General features: G+C 44.5%; 1 protein-coding gene across 1 annotated transcript in view; it reads left to right on the forward strand.

The window, feature by feature from the left end:
• LOC120061677 (ERC protein 2) overlaps positions 1-22248 on the forward strand; it is a 253027-nt gene that overhangs the window by 225960 nt on the left and 4819 nt on the right. Inside the window, exon 14 of the mRNA XM_039011569.1 lies at positions 13970-14117. Within this exon, the coding sequence (XP_038867497.1) occupies positions 13970-14117 (148 nt within the window). The remainder of the gene's footprint in view (positions 1-13969; positions 14118-22248) is intronic.

Raw genomic sequence — 22248 nt, forward strand, 5'->3', positions numbered from 1 at the left:
CACCACAGGGTTGCTCTTATAATGGTGCTGCTAGGCTGTGTGTGTTTATGTGCATGTGACTTATAAAATGTTGATCATGTTGATATTGATAACGAATAGCTCTTCTCATCAATGTTATTGACCCCACTCCTGTCTATTCTCCTTCGAACACAAAACACTCCCTCCCCACGCACACACACACACACACACACTTACCCTCCCCTAACTCCAGGGCAGACCATATTGATGTGTCCCCTGGGCATCTTGAGGACGCATCTGTTTCTGTCCCTCTGACTCTCCATGCTCATAATTTGAAGTAAGTCATAACACAAATTATAAACACATATACTTCAACCGTGACGCTCAGCAATAACAACATGGAGAGCACTGAGCTGATTTAGGGCTGTCTGGGACCCTTAAATCATTACCTTAGCCTTCCCCCCCTCCCTCCTTAAACTTCCTTCCTCCCTGTCCTCCCTCCCTCCCTCCCTCCCTCCCTCCCTCCCTCCCTCCCTCCCTCCCTCCCTCCCTCTCCTCCTTCACTCCCTCTCCTTCTTCCCTCCTTCCATCTCCTCCTTCCCTCCCCTCCCTCCCTCCTTCCATCTCCTCCTTCCCTCCCTCCTTCCCTCCCCTCCCTCCCTCCCTCCCTCTTTCCTCTTCTGTCTTTTGTTCAGTGCAGGTACCCCCATCTCTCCACTTTCTTTCTTCCTTCCTTTTACTCTTTTTCAGCCCCCGATCTCTCCCTTATGTCTTTCTCTCCCATTTTCTCCCATTTGGGGGGTGGGGGGTGGGGTTGCTGTACTATGACTTTGACTTAACCCCAGACGCCCCAGCGAGTTGTGTGATTGGTCATGCTGTCTTACAGCTGCCCTGTGACATCATCAGCCTGTGACAGGAGACCCGCCTCTAAGACATCTTCATCGTGCTCCTTTTCTCCTGCCTCTGTCTCTCCTTCTGTCCTCTCACCTCCTCTCCACCCATGTCCTCTCCCTTCTACGCTTCCCCCTGATCCTTTATTCGCCCCTCTTCTTCCTCTCTCTCCCTCGTCTCTTGATCATGCACTTTAGCCATCCATCTCTCTTCTTCCGTTCCTACCATCTCAATCTGTCCAGGCAGAGCCATGAAGCCATGAAGGCTCAATTGGAATCACATGTTGTAATAAAGGGAGAATTTCACCCCTTATAAATAAGATGTCAGTCCAGGGTGTGCTACTGAGTGTGTGTGTGTGTGCGTGCTTGCGTGTGTGTGCGTGTGTGTGTGCGTGTGTCTTTGTGTGCATACAATCTTGTATATTAGCAAGTTAGTGTGTGTACTGTAGTTATGCTCTCTGTATAATAGTCTATTCTTGATTGGGATGATCTATTACATCTCAAAGAATGCTGGAGACGATGACATCAAAAGCAGGAAAATAAGTACATATTGCTCTAACCTTTCTTTTACCTGTTTAGTTCATCCAGCTACAATTTGATGGATCATTATTTGATTTTCTCATAAATTCCTAGTTGTCACTTCTTTAATCTGACATGAGAAAAAAAAAAAAAGTATGTTATGTTTGTCCAGGGGAAGCCAAGACAAAGTGAACTAGACAGCGAGAGACGGAGGGAGAGAGAGAGACGGAGGGAGAGAGAGAGACGGAGGGAGAGAGAGAGACGGAGGGAGAGAGAGAGACGGAGGGAGAGAGAGAGACGGAGGGAGAGAGAGACGGAGGGAGAGAGAGACGGAGGGAGAGGGAGAGACGGAGGGAGAGACAGACGGAGGGAGAGAGAGACGGAGGGAGAGGGAGAGACGGAGGGAGAGAGAGAGACGGAGGGAGAGAGAGAGACGGAGGGAGAGAGAGACGGAGGGAGAGAGAGAGACGGAGGGAGAGAGAGACGGAGGGAGAGAGAGACGGAGGGAGAGGGAGAGACGGAGGGAGAGACAGACGGAGGGAGAGAGAGACGGAGGGAGAGGGAGAGACGGAGGGAGAGAGAGAGACGGAGGGAGAGGGAGAGACGGAGGGAGAGACAGACGGAGGGAGAGAGAGACGGAGGGAGAGGGAGAGACGGAGGGAGAGACAGACGGAGGGAGAGAGAGAGACGGAGGGAGAGAGAGAGACGGAGGGAGAGAGAGAGACGGAGGGAGAGAGAGAGACGGAGGGAGAGAGAGACGGAGGGAGAGAGAGACGGAGGGAGAGGGAGAGACGGAGGGAGAGACAGACGGAGGGAGATGGAGAGAGAGACAGAGGGAGAGAGAGAGATAACAGAAAGAGAGGAGGTTTAGCCTGATGATGAATGCTGAATAAAACCCAGTCAGTAGATTGTCATTAGAATTGTTTTGTGTGTGTGTGTGTGTGTGTGTGTGTGTGTGTGTGTGTGTGTGTGTGTGTGTGTGTGTGTGTGTGTGTGTGTGTGTGTGTGTGTGTGTGTGTGTGTGTGTGTGTGTGTGTGTGTGTGTGTGTGTGTGTGTGCGTGCAGCGCCCTCTGATAGATGAAGCAGCCTCTATTCTGGTAGATTTATGTAGCCCTGTGAAGCCGCTCTCTGTCCAAGACCAATGGCCGCTCAAATTAGCCATGATTAAACACTTCTGTGTGGCTCAGTTAATAACACTGATCAGAGCTGAAACACCGCCCTGCCTTACATCCAGGATGTGGGATAGTTTTATAGCCTGGACAATCAAAATAATTATCCTTTTTATGGTTTTAGGAAGACATCTCTCAACACTGCAGGAGCCCTCCAATACCACTCAGTATGCACACACACAGGGGGGGGCCCACAGGGGCCAGCCAGTCGCTTGAATCCGCTGTGTTAATTAAGAAACTGGATGCGGTTTGGGTATCAGTGAAGCATGGAGGCCATTTTGAACGGAGGCTATTCCGGGGGTAATGTAACTCAGACTGGATTTGGCCCATAATGGTCTTCCATTAATCCTGTGAGAGAAGCTTTACCTGTGACAGTGGACCATTTTCATTCAGGTGGAGAGGGTTGTGGCAGCCATCTTACAATGGGAAGACAATCTCATATATTCAACACGTGAATAAAAGTAGATTCTCTATTTAAGCAACAATTAGTAATTTAGCAGACGCTCTTATCCAGAGTGAATACATTTTCATATTTTTTTCTTCATACAATAATGCACGAGGGGAGCGCAACGCAGAGTGCCTGGATGCAGCCCTTAGCCGTGGTATATTGGCCATACAGTATACCACAACGCAGAGTGCCTGGATGCAGCCCTTAGCCGTGGTATATTGGCCATACAGTATACCACAAACCTCAGAGGTGCCTTATTGGTGTTATAAACTGGTTACCAATGTCATTAGAAGAGTAAAAATAATTGTTTTGTCATACCCATGGTATACGATTTGATATACCACGGCTTTCAGCCAATCAGCATTCACCACCCAGTTTATAATTGTAGTTAATATCTGAAAAGGAAAGGAATATCTATAGCTTCATTAAGGTGTGTTTTACAGAGAGGTGAAAGGGTTAAGTTTTACAGAGGTATGAGGAGGTGAGTTTTACATACAGGTGAGGGGGTGAGTTTTACATACAGGTGAGGGGGTGAGTTTTACAGAGGTGAGTTTTTCAGAGGTGTTTTACATTTTTTATTTAACCTTTATTTAACTAGGCAAGTCAGTTAAGAACAAATTCTTATTTACAATGACGGCCTACTCCGGCCAAACCGTCCCCTAACTCGGACGACGCTGGGCCAATTGTGTGCCGCCCTATGGGACAATCACGGCCGGTTGTGATAGAGCCTGGATTTGAACCAGGGTGTCTGTAGTGACGCACCAAACAATGAGATGCAGTGCCTTAGACCGCTGTGCCACTCGGGAGCCCCCAGGAGGTGTGACTTAGTGAGCTTTACAAGGGGGTGAGTCTTACAGAGGGGTGAGTTAGTTTTACAGAGGGTTGCGGGGATTGGTGAGTTTTACTGGGGGGTAAGGGGTTGAGTATTACAGAGAGGTGAGGGTGTGAGTTTTACAGAGGGGTGAGTTAGTTTTACAGCAGGGTGAGGGGGTGAGTTTTACAGAGGGGTACGGGGGTGGGTTAGTTTTACATTGGGGTAAGGGGGTGGGTTCGTTTTACAGAGGGGTAAGGGGGTGGGTTAGTTTTACAGAGGGGTACAGGGGTGGGTTAGTCTTACATTGGGGTAAGGGGGTGAGTTAGTTTTACAGAGGGGTACGGGGGTGGGTTAGTTTTACATTGGGGTAAGGGGGTGAGTTAGTTTTACAGAGGGGTACGGGGGTGGGTTAGTTTTACATTGGGGTAAGGGGGTGAGTTAGTTTTACAGAGGGGTACGGGGGTGGGTTAGTTTTACATTGGGGTAAGGGGGTGGGTTAGTTTTACAGAGGGGTACGGGGGTGGGTTAGTTTTACAGAGGGGTACGGGGGTGGGTTAGTTTTACAGAGGGGTACGGGGGTGGGTTAGTTTTACAGAGGGGTACGGGGGTGAGTTAGTTTTACAAAGGGGTACGGGGGTGAGTTAGTTTTACAGAGGGGTACCGGGGGTGGGTTAGTTTTACAGAGGGGTACGGGGGTGGGTTAGTTTTACAGAGGGGTACGGGGGTGGGTTAGTTTTACAGAGGGGTACGGGGGTGGGTTAGTTTTACAGAGGGGTACGGGGGTGGGTTAGTTTTACAGAGGGGTACGGGGGTGTGTTAGTTTTACAGAGGGGTACGGGGGTGTGTTAGTTTTACAGAGGGGTACGGGGGTGAGTTAGTTTTACAGAGGGGTACGGGGGTGGGTTAGTTTTACAGAGGGGTACGGGGGTGGGTTAGTTTTACAGAGGGGTACGGGGGTGGGTTAGTTTTACAGAGGGGTACGGGGGTGGGTTAGTTTTACAGAGGGGTACGGGGGTGGGTTAGTTTTACAGAGGGGTACGGGGGTGGGTTAGTTTTACAGAGGGGTGAATTTTAGGGAGTCTTTATTTGAGTGTCAAGCGGAAGATGGATTTGTGTTTGGGCTCTCCAGATGGTCCTGCAGATAAGATAAACCTCCCCTTTCTCTCTCTCTCTCTCTCTCTCTCTCTCTCTCTCTCTCTCTCTCTCTCTCTCACACACACACACACTCACACACACACACACACACACACACACACACACACACACACACACACACACACACACACACACACACACACACACACATGCAAACGTACACACCCCTACCCTCCGCTTTTCGAAGGAAAATATTGTTTAAAATGCTTCCTTCCTTGTAGCATGTTTCCTATTCCCTTCCTTGCTTTGTTACCAGTTATTTACTCATGGGACCTTTCCTTGCTTTGTTACCAGTTATTTACTCATGGGACCTTTCCTTGCTTTGTTACCAGTTATTTACTCATGGGACCTTTCCTTGCTTTGTTACCAGTTATTTACTCATGGGACCTTTCCTTGCTTTGTTACCAGTTATTTACTCATGGGACCTTTCCTTGCTTTGTTACCAGTTATTTACTCATGGGACCTTTCCTTGCTTTGTTACCAGTTATTTACTCATGGGACCTTTCCTTGCTTTGTTACCAGTTATTTACTCATGGGACCTTTCCTTGCTTTGTTACCAGTTATTTACTCATGGGACCTTTCCTTGCTTTGTTACCAGTTATTTACTCATCGGACCTTTCCTTGCTTTGTTACCAGTTATTTACTCATGGGACCTTTCCTTGCTTTGTTACCAGTTATTTACTCATGGGACCTTTCCTTGCTTTGTTACCAGTTATTTACTCATGGGACCTTTCCTTGCTTTGTTACCTGTTATTTACTCATGGTACCTTTCCTTGCTTTGTTACCAGTTATTTGGGGAAACATAATAGAGGAAAGCCATATGAGCTATATCAACGTAAATAAGAACCCAAACCAGTTATTAGCCATACGGCCTCATAATGGAAAGGAAACCAGCAGAGTAGACAAGGAAAGGAATCGGGACTTGGCCGTCATTCTTGTGTGGGGGGTGGTGAGAAGATTTTAAAATGGCCGACGTGTTCGGCTGTTAATCTGTGCTGTGTTTATTACCATTAACGCATGGTGCTGCATTCCATACCCTTATACGCCCAGGGACAGAAAAAACACAACTCACTAGTCAACTCTATTTAACCTACGATAAAGTAATGTACACAGTATTCCTGTGTTCAACTGCTGTTGGGCTAGCAACCTACATCTGAGGTAGCAACCTACATCTGAGATAGCAACCTACATCTGAGATAGCAACCTACATCTGAGATAGCAACCTACATCTGAGGTAGCAACCTACATCTGAGATAGCAACCTACATCTGAGGTAGCAACCTACATCTGAGGTAACAACCTACATCTGAGATAGCAACCTACATCTGAGATAGCAACCTACATTTGAGGTAACAACCTACATCTGAGATAGCAACCTACATCTGAGATAGCAACCTACATCTGAGATAGCAACCTACATCTGAGGTAACAACCTACATCTGAGATAGCAACCTACATCTGAGGTAACAACCTACATCTGAGATAGCAACCTACATCTGAGATAGCAACCTACATCTGAGGTAACAACCTACATCTGAGATAGCAACCTACATCTGCGATAGCAACCTACATCTGAGATAGCAACCTACATCTGAGATAGCAACCTACATCTGAGATAGCAACCTACATCTGCGATAGCAACCTACATCTGAGATAGCAACCTACATCTGAGATAACAACCTACATCTGAGATAGCAACCTACATCTGCGATAGCAACCTACATCTGAGGTAACAACCTACATCTGTGGTAACAACCTACATCTGTGAAGTTGAAGTCAGAAGTTTACATACACTTAGGTTGGAGTCATTAAAACTTGTTTTTCAACCACTCCACAAATTTCTTGTTAACAAACTGTAGTTTTGGCAAGTCGGTTTGGACAAATACTTTGTGAATGACACAAGTCATTTTTCCAACAATTGTTTACAGACAGATTATTTCACTTATAATTCACTGTATCACAATTCCAGTGGGTCAGAAGTTTACATACACTAAGTTGACTGTGCCTTTAAACAGCTTGGAAAATTCCAGAAAATTATGTCATGACATTAGAAGCTTCTGATAGGCTAATTGACATCATTTGAGTCAATTGGAGGTGGACCTGTGGATGTATTTCAAGGCCTACCTTCAAACTCAGTGCCTCTTTGCTTGACATCATGGGAAAATCAAGAGAAATCAGCCAGAAATCAACCTCCACAAGTCTGGTTCATCCATTGGAGCAATTTCCAAACCTCTGAAGGTACCACGTTCATCTTTACAAACAATAGTATGCAAGTATAAACACCATGGGACCACGCAGCCGTCATACCGCTCAGGAAGGAGACGCGTTCTGTCTCCTAGAGATGAAAGTACTTTGGTGTGAAAGTGCAAATCAATCCCAGAACAACAGCAAAGGACCTTGTGAAGATGCTGGAGGAAACAGGTACAAAAGTATCTATATCCACAGTAAAACAAGTCCTATATCGACATAACCTGAAAGGCCGCTCAGCAAGGAAGAAGCCACTGCTCCAAAACCGCCATAAAAAAGCCAGACAATGGTTTGCAACTGCACATGGGGACAAAGATCGTACTTTTTTGGAGAAATGTCCTCTGGTCTGATGAAACAAAAATAGAACTGTTTGGCCATAATGACCATCGTTATGTTTGGAGGAAAAGGGGGAGGCTTGCAAGCTGAGGAACAATCAATCAATCAAATGTATATATAAAGCCCTTCTTACATCAGCTGATGTCACAAAGTGCTGTTCAGAAACCCAGCCTAAAACCCCAAACAGCAAGCAATGCAGGTGTAGAAGCACGGTGGCTAGGAATAACTCCCTAGGAAGGCCAGAACCTAGGAAGAAACCTAGAGAGGAACCAGGCTATGAGGGGTGGCCAGTCCTCTTCTGGCTGTGCCGGGTGGAGATTATAACAGAACATGTTCAAATGTTCATAGATGACCAGCAGGGTCAAATAATAATAATCACAGTGGTTGTGGAGGGTGCAACAGGTCAGCACCTCAGGAGTAAATGTCAGTTGGCTTTTCATAGCTGATCATTCAGAGTATCTCTAATGCTCCTGCTGTCTCTAGAGAGTTGAAAACAGCAGGTCTGGGACAGGTAGCTTGCCCAGTGAACAGGTCAGGGTTCCATAGCCGCAGGCAGAACAGTTGAAACTGGAGCAGCAGCACGGCCAGGTGGACTGGGGACAACAAGGAGTCATCAGGCCAGGTAGTCCTGAGGCTTGGTCCTAGGGCTCAGGTCCTCCGAGAGAGAGAAAGAAAGAGAGAAGAACACCATCCCAACCGTGAAGCACGGTGGTGGCAGCATCATGTTGTGGGGGTGTTTTGCTGCAGGATGGACTGGTGCACTTCAGAAAATAGATGACATCATGAGAAAGGAAAATTTGTGGATATATTGAAGCAACATCTCAAGATATCAGTCAGGAAGTTAAAGCTTGGTCGCTAATGGGTCTTCCAAATGGACAATGACCCCAAGCATACTTCCAAAGTTGTGGCAAAATGGCTTAAGGACAACAAAGTCAAGGTATTGGAGTAGCCATCACAAAGACCTGACCTCAATCCTATAAAAAATTTGTGGGCAGAACTGAAAAATTGTGTGCGAGCAAGGAGGCCTACAAACCTGACTTAGTTACACCAGCTCTGTCAGGAGGAATGGGCCAAAATTCAACCAACTTATTATGGGAAGCTTGTGGAAGGCTACTTGAAAAGTTTGACCCAAGTTAAACAATTTAAAGGCAATGCTACCAAATACTAATTGAGTGTATGTAAACTTCTGACCCACTGGGAATGTGATGAAAGAAATAAAAGCTGAAATAAATCTTTCTCTCTACTATTATTCTGACATTTCACATTCTTAAAATAAAGTGGTGATCCTAACTGACCTAAGACAGGGATTTTTTACTAGGATTAAATGTCAGGAATTGTGAAAAACTGAGTTTAAATGTATTTGGCTAAGGTGTATGTCAACATCCGACTTCAACTGTACGTCTGTGGTAGCAACCTACATATGTGGTAACAACCTACAACTGTGGTAGCAACCTACGGCTGTGGTAACAACCTACATCTGTGGTAGCAACCTACGGCTGTGGTAACAACCTACAACTGTGGTAGCAACCTACGGCTGTGGTAACAACCTACAACTGTGGTAGCAACCTACGGCTGTGGTAACAACCTACAACTGTGGTAGCAACCTATGGCTGTGGTAACAACCTACATCTGTGGTAGCAACCTACGGCTGTGGTAACAACCTACATCTGTGGTAGCAACCTACATCTGTGGTAGCAACCTACGGCTGTGGTAACAACCTACATCTGTGGAAGCATGACAAGGAAATTCAAAGGTTAGCTATAAAGCAAACAGACCTCGTCACCAGGCTATGTCTGTTAGAGGTACTTGGTTATAATAGATATGTTAACGCTCTTATTGTGAAGGCTGTTGCTCCTCCTATTAAAATAGATGGTTCTTTAGGCTCTTATTGTGAAGGCTGTTGCTCGCCCTGTTAAAATAGATGGTTCGTTTAGGCTGTTATTGTGAATGCTGTTGCTCCACCTTTTAAAATAGATGGTTCGTTTAAGCTCTTATTGTGAAGGCTGTTGCTCCTCTTGTTAAAATATATGGTTAGTTTAGGCTCTTATTGTGAAGGCTGTTGCTCCTGTTAAAATATATGGTTCGTTTAGGCTCTTATTGTGAAGGCTGTTGCTCTTGTTAAACTATATGGTTCATTTAGGCTCTTATTGTGAAGGCTGTTGCTCTTGTTAAAATAGATGGTTCGTTTAGGCTCTTATTGTGAAGGCTGTTGCTCCCCCTGTTACTTTACATCTATAATATTAACATTTTTTCCAGTTCTTTTACAGCTTTTACATCGTTGTCATTTTACAACTCTGCTTATTATACCAGGATATCATCAAATTATTGTGGCTATAACTTTGATTTATAGAATTGACCAAACAAACTATTCTATTATGTGGGTTCTGGACTAGTGTCTGTTCTATGCAGTGTATTTCTAGCTGCATAATTCTAAGTGTGTCTCCCTGTAATGAATGTGCTAAAGGTTAAAGGTTACAGAGTGCTCTCTCCCCAACAGGTACCTCTACACTTGCTCTAATGCAGGCACCCTGTGTGTATGTGTGTGTGTTCCCTCTGTAGCGAGCGTTAAAAGGAATAACAGGAGAGGTGTGTGGAGACGAGGGGTGTCACCCTGGACCAGCACAGTGATTAATGGTGTGATTAAGGGCTCAGATCCACACACACACACACACACACACACACACACACACACACACACACACACACACACACACACACACACACACACACACACACACACACACACACACACAGACCCTATTAATCGCCCTGAATAAGGGGATTCCAGAGCCAGCGTTCAGATAATTGGACTGAAAACACAGAATGTGGATTTCCAGGGCTAGACGACTTTATTCTTAGTTAGAGTGTTTATTTTCAGAATGGAGATATTTCTACAGGGATTTAAATCATGGAATAAAAACACAGGCTTCCACTCCAATGTGGGACGTTTTTTAAATGAGTCTGTTGAATACCACCCATCCCCCACCCTGCCTCCTCTGTAGCTCACCCCACAACCTTTACCTTACTGCAAACATGCACTCTTCATTTCATCCCCTATTTAACAGTCTGGAGTTAGGGTGCGTTATGTTTACTCTACTAAAAGTACCAGCCCAGTCTACACGCTAACAGTATACCGCTACACTGGACCACGGAAAGCATGAGCACTGCAATGTCTGTCTGCCACCATGGAGAAGAGATGAACTGTTCATTTACTACCTAGGACAAGAGAGGACAGGAGAGGACAGGAGAGGAGAGCTACTATCTTGACATATAATCTAGTTAGTATTGAGTGAATGAATACATGTCAATACGAATATTATGTGCACAACTCAACACAACAATGATTCAGCCCACTCTCTCAGCCCACTCTCTCAGCCCACTCTCTCAGCCTACTCTCTCTGGTCAGAATGTATTTATATGGAAGGCTGCCATTGTAAACCCTCTCTGGTTCTCCCTGTCTCTATCTGCTGGTTTTACTGTAGGCCTTGGGGCTATATCTTGCTCTGTCCTCTCTCTCCCTCTCCCTCCCTCTCTATCTCTCTCTCTGTCTATCCCTCCCTCTCTCACTCTGTCTTCTCTCTCTCTCCCTCACTCTGTCCTCTCTCTCTCTCTCTCTCTGTCCTCTCTCTCTCTCTGGTGTCTGGTTGTTTTTCTGTAGGTCTGGGGGCTTACTCTCCCTGTACACTCTCCTAGTAACTTTTAAATACATATGTGTGACCCTACAGTTTGTTCCTCCTAACCCTACAGTTTGGTCATCCTATCCCTACAGTTTGTTCCTCCTAACCCTACAGTTTGGTCCTCCTATCCCTACAGTTTGGTCCTCCTATCCCTCCAGTTTGGTCCTCCTAACCCTACAGTTTGGTCCTCCTAACCCTACAGTTTGGTCATCCTATCCCTACAGTTTGTTCCTCCTAACCCTACAGTTTGTTCCTCCTAACCCTACAGTTTGGTCCTCCTAACCCTACAGTTTGGTCCTCCTATCCCTACAGTTTGGTCCTCCTATCCCTACAGTTTGGTCCTCCTAACCCTACAGTTTGGTCCTCCTAACCCTACAGTTTGGTCATCCTATCCCTACAGTTTGTTCCTCCTAACCCTACAGTTTGGTCCTCCTAACCCTACAGTTTGGTCCTCCTAACCCTACAGTTTGGTCCTCCTATCCCTACAGTTTGGTCCTCCTATCCCTACAGTTTGGTCATCCTATCCCTACAGTTTGGTCCTCCTAACCCTACAGTTTGGTCCTCCTATCCCTACAGTTTGGTCCTCCTATCCCTACAGTTTGGTCCTCCTAACCCTACAGTTTGGTCCTCCTACCCCTACAGTTTTGTCCTCCTAACCCTACAGTTTGGTCCTCCTAACCCTACAGTTTGTTCCTCCTATCCCTACAGTTTGGTCCTCCTAACCCTACAGTTTGGTCCTCCTTAATTGTGTGAACACAGAGGGGTTAGGACACTGTAATGACAGTCTCCAATACCTCCTCTCCTCTACAATGACTCAGTCTCCAATACCTCCTCTCCTCTACAATGACTCAGTCTCCAATACCTCCTCTCCTCTACAATGACTCAGTCTCCAATACCTCCTCTCCTCTACAATGACTCAGTCTCCAATACCTCCTCTCCTCTACAATGACTCAGTCTCCAATACCTCCTCTCCTCTACAATGACTCAGTCTCCAATACCTCCTCTCCTCTACAATGACTCAGTCTCCATTACCCCCCCCCCCTCCTCTACAATGACTGTATTACCTCACTCTCACCCTACTGAATTACCTCCCACTCCCCCTACTGTATTACCTCCCACTCCCCCTACTGTATTACCTCACACTCCCCCTACTGTATTACCTCACACTCCCCCTACCATATTACATCACACTCACCCTACTGTATTACCTCACACTCCCCCTACCATATTACCTCACACTCCCCCTACTGTATTACCTCACACTCCCCCTACCATATTACCTCACACTCCCCCTACTGTATTACCTCACACTCACCCTACTGTATTACCTCACACTCCCCCTACTGTATTACCTCACACTCCCCCTACTGTATTACCTCACACTCCCCCTACCGTATTACCTCACACTCCCCCTACTGTATTACCTCACACTCCCCCTACTGTATTACCTCACACTCCCCCTACTGTATTACCTCACACTCCCCCTACTGTATTACCTTACACTCACCCTACTGTATTACCTCACACTCACCCTACTGTATTACCTCACACTCCCCCTACCGTATTACCTCACACTCCCCCTACCGTATTACCTCACACTCCCCCTACCGTATTACCTCACACTCCCCCTACTGTATTACCTCACACTCACCCTACTGTATTACCTCACACTCCCCCTACCATATTACCTCACACTCCCCCTACCATATTACCTCACACTCCCTCTACTGTATTACCTCACACTCACCCTACTGTATTACCTCACACTCACCCTACTGTATTACCTCACACTCCCCCTACTGTATTACCTCACACTCCCCCTACTGTATTACCTCACACTCCCCCTACTGTATTACCTCACACTCCCCCTACTGTATTACCTCACACTCCCCCTACTGTATTACCTCACACTCCCCCTACTGTATTACCTCACACTCCCCCTACTGTATTACCTCACACTCCCCCTACTGTATTACGCTGCACGCTGCACCTCCCCATTAACTGACCCTTCTTCCAGCCAGGACAATAACAATAGAGACAAAACAAGATATACACAAAGCAATCGTTTTACTTCATAACTGTCAGCTAGCTATATATGAATCGTAATATAGATGTACATTTTTTCGTGGGTAGCTAGCTAACAATTATTTGTGGCTATCTGGCTAGTTAACAGTAGTAGCTAGCCAGTTAGCCCTATTGACTTATTATGGGCTTGCGATCTACGGTATGAAGGTAGGTAAACATACCAAAATTAACACAGCATGTATTTATTAACGTGTCAAGGTAAAATATTGTCATCAGGCAACATATGATATGTGAATAGAAAACATTTCATTCCGAAGTCAGAGTGTATTTTCTCTCGCTTCAGCTCAAATAATGGCCGCCATTGATTTCAAGAATGTTTTCGTCATTTTTTACATGGTTGCGTCATATTTCTGTGCATACTATCCGTTGAAGTTTGCATTGATGCATGCTTCAACATACAGTATGTACAAACGGAGTACGCATTTGAGAAGTGCCCTCCGTGCTCCATTTTGTTTTGGAATCATACTCCTACCCTCCGTGCTCCATTTTGTTTTGGAATCATACTCCTACCCTCCGTGCTCCATTTTGTTTTGGAATCATACTCCTACCCTCTCGTGCTCCAATTTGCTTAGTTTGAGCACGGTAGTCTGCATTTTGAGAAACAACCAATGTCTTCCTAACCATCTTCCTCTCTCTCTGTCCCTGTCATCCCCCTCTCCCTCCTCTCCCAGGCAGCAGGCCCTTCTAGCTGCGATCAGTGAGAAGGATGCTAACATAGCCCTACTGGAACTGTCCTCCTCTAAACGTAAGAAATCACAGGATGAGGTGATGTCACTGAAGAGAGAGAAGGACAGGCTCATGCACCAGCTCAAACAACAGGTACATGCGATGACTTTATCCTCCAACACACACACACACACACACACACACACACACACACACACACACACACACACACACACACACACACACACACACACACACACACACACACACACACACACACACACAGAGCAACACACACACACACACACTCACTCTCTGGATCTGAGAAGTGAGCCTGACACTCCAGTCCTCTGGGTGATTAATGGAGGTTATTAGAACCAACTCAGACCACCTTACTGCATCCTAAAATGAACCCTTCTGCCAGTAAATACCAGTGAACACACACACAGAGCAACACACACACACACACAGCAACACACACACACACACACACACACACACACACACACACACACACACACACACACACACACACACACACACACACACACACACACACAGAGCAACACACACACACCCCTACACACACACACCCCTACACACACACACACACACACACACACACACACACACACACACACACACACACACACACAGAGCAACACACACACACACACACAGAGCAACACACACAGGGCAACACACACACACACACACCCCTACACACACACCCCTACACACACACACACACACACACACACACACACACACACACACACACACACACACACACACAGAGCAACACACACACACACACACACAGAGCAACACACACACACACAGAGCAACACACACAGGGCAACACACACACACACCCCTACACACACACCCCTACACACACACACACACACACACACACACACACACACACACACACACACACACACACACACACACACACACACACACACACACACACACACACACACAGAGCAACACACACACACACACAGAGCAATAATCCTATACCTCTGTGCTTTACTGTAATGTATAACCTCTGGGAGATAAATTAAGATATGTGGGTCATTACGACCATGTCGGACCATGTCAGTACCTCTGCTACCCTGGATGCTAACGCTAACGGGCTAACAACAGGACACAGACACACTTCTCACTGAGTCAAAGAGGCTTCTGGGAAATGTTCCGGTTTAAAAAGTCAACAGATGCGTCTAGTGTGTGTGTGTGTGTGTGTGCTCGTAAACAGTAAACAGTTCCTGGGGGGTGTGGTCCGTCAGAGGAATTTCAGGGAAGGCCCATTATCTGTTTATCGCCTAGGATGCGTCATGTTTTCCCGTTCGGTAACTCATGGTTACGAGTCCACCTGGCGATGTGACACACACAGTCAATTTGACACACAAGGCTACACATACATTGGATGATTGGGAGAGAAAACAACACACTGGTTGGCTGTTATGGAATGGTGATCCAATTAGTCCAGAAACTTCAGAAATGTGTTCAAATATATTACTATTCCCCATCTTGACAAGTAGAACACATTTAAAGGCAAATTGTCTCCCAGCATTAAATGAGGCACTTTACATGTTCTATGTGAAATACGTTGTTAAGCATTTTTCAAGAACATCGACTCACTCACACATAAACCGTTCTCCCTCTTTTGACCCATTGACACACTTATCAGAGTCTCCTTCCTCAGCCCCTGAAGCTGACCAGGAAGCTGACCAGGAAATGCCAGGGAGTTATGGGAGTCGGAGTCTCAAAGGGGAACATGATCCGGGGACAGCATATAGATTTACAGATAGTGGTGACTTGTCTGGCTTCCCCTGTGTGTGCTGAAGTTAGGCTTTGAAAGGTTGCGTCTCTGCCACACACGCACGCACACACACCTCAACAGGCTGGTTTCTCCAACTGAGGACAGGAGAGGGATAAATGTGTCTGGGAATGGGAATTATTTCCCAATGATGGATAGCCATTGGTCAGATGCTCTTTGAAGCCTTAGAAAGATGGATTTGTAATTCTTAAATATGTGCCAATGCTCACAGACACACACACACACACACACACACACACACACACACACACACACACACACACACACACACACACACACACACACACACACACACACACACACACACACACACACACACACACACACACACACACACACACACATTGCCCTGCTGGGAAGATGGATTAGAATTCTCCAAGGTGTGTCAATGCTATGACAACCTGGCTGCACAGACCATAGTCACTTTCACACACTGGAGTGATTTCATAATGATGCCTTGGTTACACATACACATGCTCACAGCCCCACACACACAGCCACACACACAGCCACACATGCATGCTGGGATAAACATTGTTGCTGGCCTAACTTACAGCTCCGTACGCTACCTAATATGGCTACAATTAGATCAGCTGGAAATCCCTATATGGCTACAATTAGATCAGCTGGAAATCCCTATATGGCTACAATTAGATCAGGTGACTTCACAGAACGCTGAAGTATCTTTATTTCACTATACCATATCCCACTTATTTTCCATAGCTACATTTAGGCTCTTCTTGTACATCTGAAATGATTATAGTCAGTGTTAGCAAAAGGACAATAGTTCCACCTTGCCCTCTGATAGGCCGGGTTGAGCTTGTGGGGAAGAGGCTAGGGGTCCATTCGGAATAAGGCATATCACCTGTTTCCTCGCCATAACGATAGTATCAGCTCACCTCCGTTCCGGCCCCATCTCACCTGAAGAACATAAACTACTCCATAAAGGACTACTCTTCCCCGTCACATGTCACTCCACTGACTTCCTGTAGTCCGATCTGTTTGCAGCAAATAGTTCAATATAACAGGCAGGAGTACACAATTGTTTTATTTAAAGTTTTGTATTGGGTGTATCTACCTACAGGCAGTGCCTTCGGAAAGTATTCGGACCCCTTGACTTTTTCCACATTTTGTTACGTTACAGCCTTATTCTAAAATTGATTAAATAAAAAAAAATCCTCAGCAATCTACACACTATACCCCATAATGACATAGCGAAAACAGGTTTTTAGAGACTCGAAATTGAGCTCAGGTGCATCCTGTTTCCATTGATCATCCTTGAGATGTTTCTACAACTTGATTGTGGTAAATTCTAGTGAATGGACATGATTTGGAATGGCACACACCTGTCTATATAAGGTCCCACAGAAGGGCCTTGGCTCAGGGTGGTGACCAAGAACCCGATGGTCACTCTGACAGAGCTCCAGAGTTCCTCTGTGGAGATGGGAGACAACCATCTCTGCAGCATTCCAACAATCAGGCCTTTATGGTAGAGTGGCCAGACTGAAGCCACTCCTCAGTAAAAGGCACATGAGAGCCCGATTGGAGTTTGCCAAAAGCCACCTAAAGACTCTAAGACCATGAGAAACAAGATTCTCTGGTCTGATGAAATACAGATTGAACTCTTTGGCCTGAATGCCAAGCGTCACTTCAAGGGGAAACCTGGCACCATCCCTATGGTGAAGCATGGTGGTGGCAGCATCATGCTGTGGGGATGTTTTTTATCAGCAGGGACTGGGAGACTAGTCAGGATCGAGGGAAAGATGAACGGAGCAAAATACGTAGAGATCCTTGATGAAAACCTGCTTCAGAGTGCTCAGGACCTCAGACTGGGGAGAATGTACATGTGATATTTCAGATTTTAATACATTTTTAATAAATTAGAAAACATTTATAAAAGTATGTTTTGGCTTTGTCATTATGGGGTATTGTGTTTAGATTGGTTATTATTATTTACTTATTTTTAAATACATTTTAGAGTAAGGCTGTAACGTAACAAATTGTGGAAAAAGTCAAGGGGTCTGAATACTATCCGAAGGCACTGTACCTCCATAGTTTTGTTTTGTTTTTTACACTCTGCCTGCAAACACGCTGGATGCTTCAGAATACATTGGAAAGATTGAACTATTCAATGATGAGACCCTTAAAAAGTTTGGGATCACTTAGAAATGTCCTTGTTTTTGAAAGAAAAGCTCATTTTTTGTCCATTAAAATAACGCAAAATTGATCAGAAATACAGTGTAGACATTGTTAATGTTGTAAATGACTATTGTAGCTGGAAACTGCAGATTGTTTATGGAATATCTACATAGGCGTACAGAGGCCCATTATCAGCAACCATCACTCCTGTGTTCCAATAGCAGGTTGTGTTAGCTTATCCAAGTTTAATATTTTAAAAGGCAAATTGATCATTAGAAAACCCTTTTGCAATTATGTTAGCACAGCTGAAAACTATTGTTCTGATTAAAGAAGCAATTAAACTGGCCTTCTTTAGACTAGTTGAGTATCTGGAGCATCAGCATTTGTGGGTTCGATTACAGGCTCAAAATGGCCAGAAACAAAGAACTTTCTTCTGAAACTCATCAGTCTATTCTTGTTCTGAGAAATGAAGGCTATTCCATGTGAAAAATTGCCAAAATACTGAAGATCTCGTACAAAGCTGTGTACTACTCCCTTCACAGAGCAGTGCAAACTGTCTCTAACCAGAATAGAAAGTGGAGTGTGAGGCCCCGGTGCACAACTGAGCAAGAGGACAAGTACATTAGAGTGTCTAGTTTGAGAAACAGACGCCTCACAAGTCCTCAACTGGCAGCTTCATGAAATATTACCCGCACAACACCAGTCTCAACGTCAACAGTGAAGAGGCGACTCCGGGATGCTGGCCTTCTAGGCAGAGTTCCTCTGTCCAGTGTCTGTGTTATTTTGCCCATCTTAATCTTTTATTTTTATTGGCCAGTCTGAGATATGGCTTTTTCTTTGCAACTCGAATTGCTGCAAAGAAACCACTACTAAAGGACACCAATAATGAGAAGAGACTTGCTTGGGCCAAGATGCACAATCAATGGACATTGACAATCTGTCCTTTGGTCTGATGAGTCCAAAGTTGAGTTTGCTGGTTCCAACCGCTGTGTCTTTGTGAGACCCAGAGTAGATGAACGGATGATCTCCTCATGTGTGGTTCCCACCATGAAGCATGGAGGAGGAGGTGTGATGGTGTAGGGGTGCTTTGCTGGTGACACTGTCAGTGATTTATTTAGAATTCAAGGCACACTTTACCAGCATGGCTACCACAGCATTATGCAGCGAAACGCCATCCCATCTGGTTTGCACTTAGTGGGACTATAATTTGTTTTTCAACAGGACAATGACACAAAACACACTTACAGGCTATGCATTTAGACCAAGAAGGAGAGTGATTGAGTGCTACATCAGATGACCTGGTCTTCACAATCACCCGCCCTCAACCCAATTGAGATGGTTTGGGATGAGTTGGACCGCAGAGTGAAGGAAAAGCCGCTAACAAGTGCTCAGCATATGTGGGAACTCCTTCAAGACTGTTGGAAAAGCATTCCAAGTGAGAGAATGCCAAGAGTGTGTAAAGCTGTCATAAAGGGTAGTGTCGTGTCTTTGGCATCATTAAAGATGATGACTGTTATTTTATCAAATCAATTCTCTGTAATTATTATTACGTGATTAAACTAATCATGTACATTTAATTAACTAGGAAGTTGGGGCACCACGGAAAATCTTCAGATTACAACGTTGTAATTTTCCAAATATAACTATTCCGATATTTTAATATCTGATCAATTAGTCTTCATCTGTGTATTAATTATTCTTTACCTCACGTCAGTCTCATCTGAACGTCGTAAATTGTTGGTTATCTGCACGAACGCAGCGTTTACTATAAATCATCCATACACCAATTGGCTTTATCATTTATTTACTAACTAACTAAGTAATCACAGAAATGCATAAACTAACAATGATAGGGAAGATTCCCTAGTGGGCTAAACCGGTATGACTGCTTGGTGGACAAAGGGAAGGGGGTGTGGACTGAGAAAGAGCGGGAAAGATAAAATTGATTTATTACGCAGTCTATAATTATATACATTGAAATTCTAATCCTTTGCACATGAACGGCCGCTCATTCAAGAATAATTGCAAGTACATATTTATGGTGTATGTCATTGTTGTCTTCTCTGTTGGAATCCGGTCCGTCTGCTGGAGAGTTAATCCGAGTCTCTCTCTCTCTTTCCCTGAAGATCAAAGTCTTTCGTGGTAGAATAGATACTTCAGAGTACCATTCAGAAATGTTCTCATAGAATAGATGTTTCGGTGGTTGTCGGTATTCACATCCCAGGTTTACATAATTTCTAGCTGCAGACTAGTAATTAGTATCTAAGATTTGCTCTTATTCTGTAGGGATCGATAGTCTCAGAGTTTAACAATTTCCAGCCGTGTAGCCAATGCTCCACGTGGTATGGTTAGGATTTCATCAACCATTGCAACCTTAGCTTACACTGAGGTTTTTGTGGTCTTAACTATTCGCAATCACAGCTCACACTGTGGGTTTGATTAGTCTGAAGAGGATTTTCTTAGGAGGGTTTTTTATTTGTAACAGTAGAAGAGGGCGGTTCCATGACACCAGATCATGTCTGTACTCACGGGGGCGTGGCCACTGACTAGTTAAACTTTACAGGGAATACAATTCTCTCAAAATTAAAGGTTAACATCAAATTTCACAAATAGTTTCATCTTTACTCATTCATTTTATACAAGAATTAGATGCAAACACCATAATTGAGAAATGTACACATTCCGAGATATAGTTATGCATGTTTCCTGTCCTTCGTGAGGTCACCAAATTAAACACACTCAACATAACTGTCCCTTAGGTGTCTACGGACCCTTCCCACATTCTCACAAGTGGACATATAGTTTCATTTTCTCATTTTGGGGATTTAGGAGTTTGGCCACGTGAAATCCTTTGTTCACTCTGTGGTCTCTCTGTCTGCATGAAAAGGGGGAGAGAGTCTCCGCCAGGAATTTACGACCTGAGATAACAGAACCTGGGTGTAGGGGAGAGGGGGAAGCCACGATCTACACCCAGAAAGGGCCACGTCATGACAATGGTTACTTTGAAGAATCTAAAATATATTTTGATTTAACACTTTTTTGGTTACGACATGATTCCATATGTGTTATTTCATAGTTTTGATGTCTTCACTATTATTCTACAATGTAGAAAATAGTAAAAATAAAGAAAAACCCTTGAATGAGTAGGTGTGTTCAAACTTTTGACTGGTCTTGTATACCAACGACCTTCCTTATGCCTTATCAGAAACTCAAACTACTATATTTGCAGATTATACTACAATTTATACAGCAAGACAATCGGTTCAACAGGTACAGCAGGCTCTAGAAGTAGATCTGGGAAATATTAGGGAGTGGGTTTGCCGGAACAAACTTATTTTGAATGCCAAGAAAACCATCAGGAAAAGGCCAACACAGCATGGGATGCGATTAAGCATGCAGGGAGTACAAATTGAGGAAGTGGCAGATACCAAACTACTAGGGCTGCAGCTAGACAACTGCTTATCATGGTCGACTCAGATAACTCATCTATGTATTTAAAAAAGCATGATCAGAAGGATGTCTCCCGGGAAATATTCTTAAGCAAACAACCCAGGCATTATTTGGGAGTCAGGTGAACTACTGTTCTGTGGTCTGGGGACATGCATCAGCAAGTCAAATTAGGAGGCTGCAGATTGAACAGAACAAAGCAGCAAGGATTGTTTTAAGGTGGAGATATGGTTCTTCTGTTGTAGTCATGGTCAATGCTCTTGGGTGGTCATCAATCAACAAGATCATTGAAAAAAAACATGCTTATTTTATTTCATAATATACACCATTTAAAATGGCCAAACTCCATTCACAACAGTATTCAGTTGGTAAGAGACAGACATTCAGTCAATACTAGGAATGAACTGTCCACCCTCTATGTGTTATCCCGGCAGAAAAGAGAAATAGGCAATACAACATTTTGATTCAGAGCAATAAAGAAATTGAATAATTTATCTGAGCAAACCAGAAATCTTTCAATATATACATTCAAACAATAGTTTTGAACCATTTAAATGTAATAAATTGAAGGTTGTGCAGGACTATGGCAGATGAAGAAACCCATCCATCTTTCCATCCATCAGTTTTTATCTGGTCAAGTGTATTATGTCTGTTGTTTGTAACAGTGTGCTATATTTGAAAATGTGATTGTATTATAACGTATAAGGACCATTTGAAGAATAGTCCAAATGAGGAATAAAATAGATCCTAATACAATAAACAAATACATTCCCTTATCCCACCTTTTCTCACCTTACTCCACCTTATATCACCTAACCTCATCTGACCCCACCTTATCTCACCTTACCC

Source organism: Salvelinus namaycush, chromosome 16, assembly GCF_016432855.1.
Source record: "Salvelinus namaycush isolate Seneca chromosome 16, SaNama_1.0, whole genome shotgun sequence".
Lineage (NCBI taxonomy): Eukaryota > Metazoa > Chordata > Actinopteri > Salmoniformes > Salmonidae > Salvelinus > Salvelinus namaycush.